The sequence below is a fragment of the Charadrius vociferus genome, unplaced genomic scaffold (assembly GCF_000708025.1).
Source record: "Charadrius vociferus isolate BGI_N301 unplaced genomic scaffold, ASM70802v2 scaffold67, whole genome shotgun sequence".
NCBI lineage: Eukaryota > Metazoa > Chordata > Aves > Charadriiformes > Charadriidae > Charadrius > Charadrius vociferus.
The window spans coordinates 1,118,518-1,119,189 of NW_009649485.1; the positions used below are offsets into that span (position 1 = coordinate 1,118,518).

General features: G+C 51.5%; 1 protein-coding gene across 1 annotated transcript in view; it reads left to right on the forward strand.

Moving 5' to 3' along the window:
- The first annotated feature begins 251 nt into the window (after window positions 1–251).
- LOC104290791 (tripartite motif-containing protein 54-like) overlaps window positions 252–672 on the forward strand; it is a 4,732-nt gene continuing 4,311 nt past the window's right edge. The window contains exon 1 of the mRNA XM_009889949.1: window positions 252–425. Within this exon, the coding sequence (XP_009888251.1) occupies window positions 252–425 (174 nt within the window). The remainder of the gene's footprint in view (window positions 426–672) is intronic.

Below are 672 nucleotides of genomic sequence, written 5' to 3' on the forward strand. Positions count from 1 at the left end.
TCGAGACTGAGGTGTTCCAGCAGAAAGGAGAACATCCTGGTGTAATACAGTGATTTCGCACATGTGCTGGGTGGGATCAGAGATGCAGGAGATCCAATTAAACTGTCAGCATCTCGGAGAAGGGAACTGCCGTTGCCCTGGAGATGTTATGACAGAGACTGGGGCTTGTTCTAGAAGTCCAGTGCCAGGAGAGGGGCTGCTCTGGCAGCTGGTGGAAAAGACTCTTCCTCCTGTGGTAAACCACCACCACCATGGAAGCTTGGAGACAGATGCTCGCATGCCCCGTGTGCCTGGAGCTGTTCACACCCCCCATCCTGATCCTGCCCTGCGCACACAACTTCTGTAAGCAATGCCTGGAGAAGATCATGCTGCACCAAAACTGTCACCACGTCAATGGGTTTTTCCACTGCCCCCTGTGCAGGAAGGTAAGGAGAAGTGATCCCACATGCTGTGTGGAAGCTGGGCAGATGCCACATCTCAGAGTTGGGAGACTTTTGTTTTAGTTTGAAGTGGCAGGTACACCCCATCTCTTCGCTGGGGCTCTCACGGAGTAACACACCACGTCATATTTGTAATGAACAGAACAGGTTATTTGCTATCACTCCCATGTTTTTAACAGTGTGGCATCTGCATTTCTGGATCCTGAACACACTGCTGCTGCACCAAAACCTG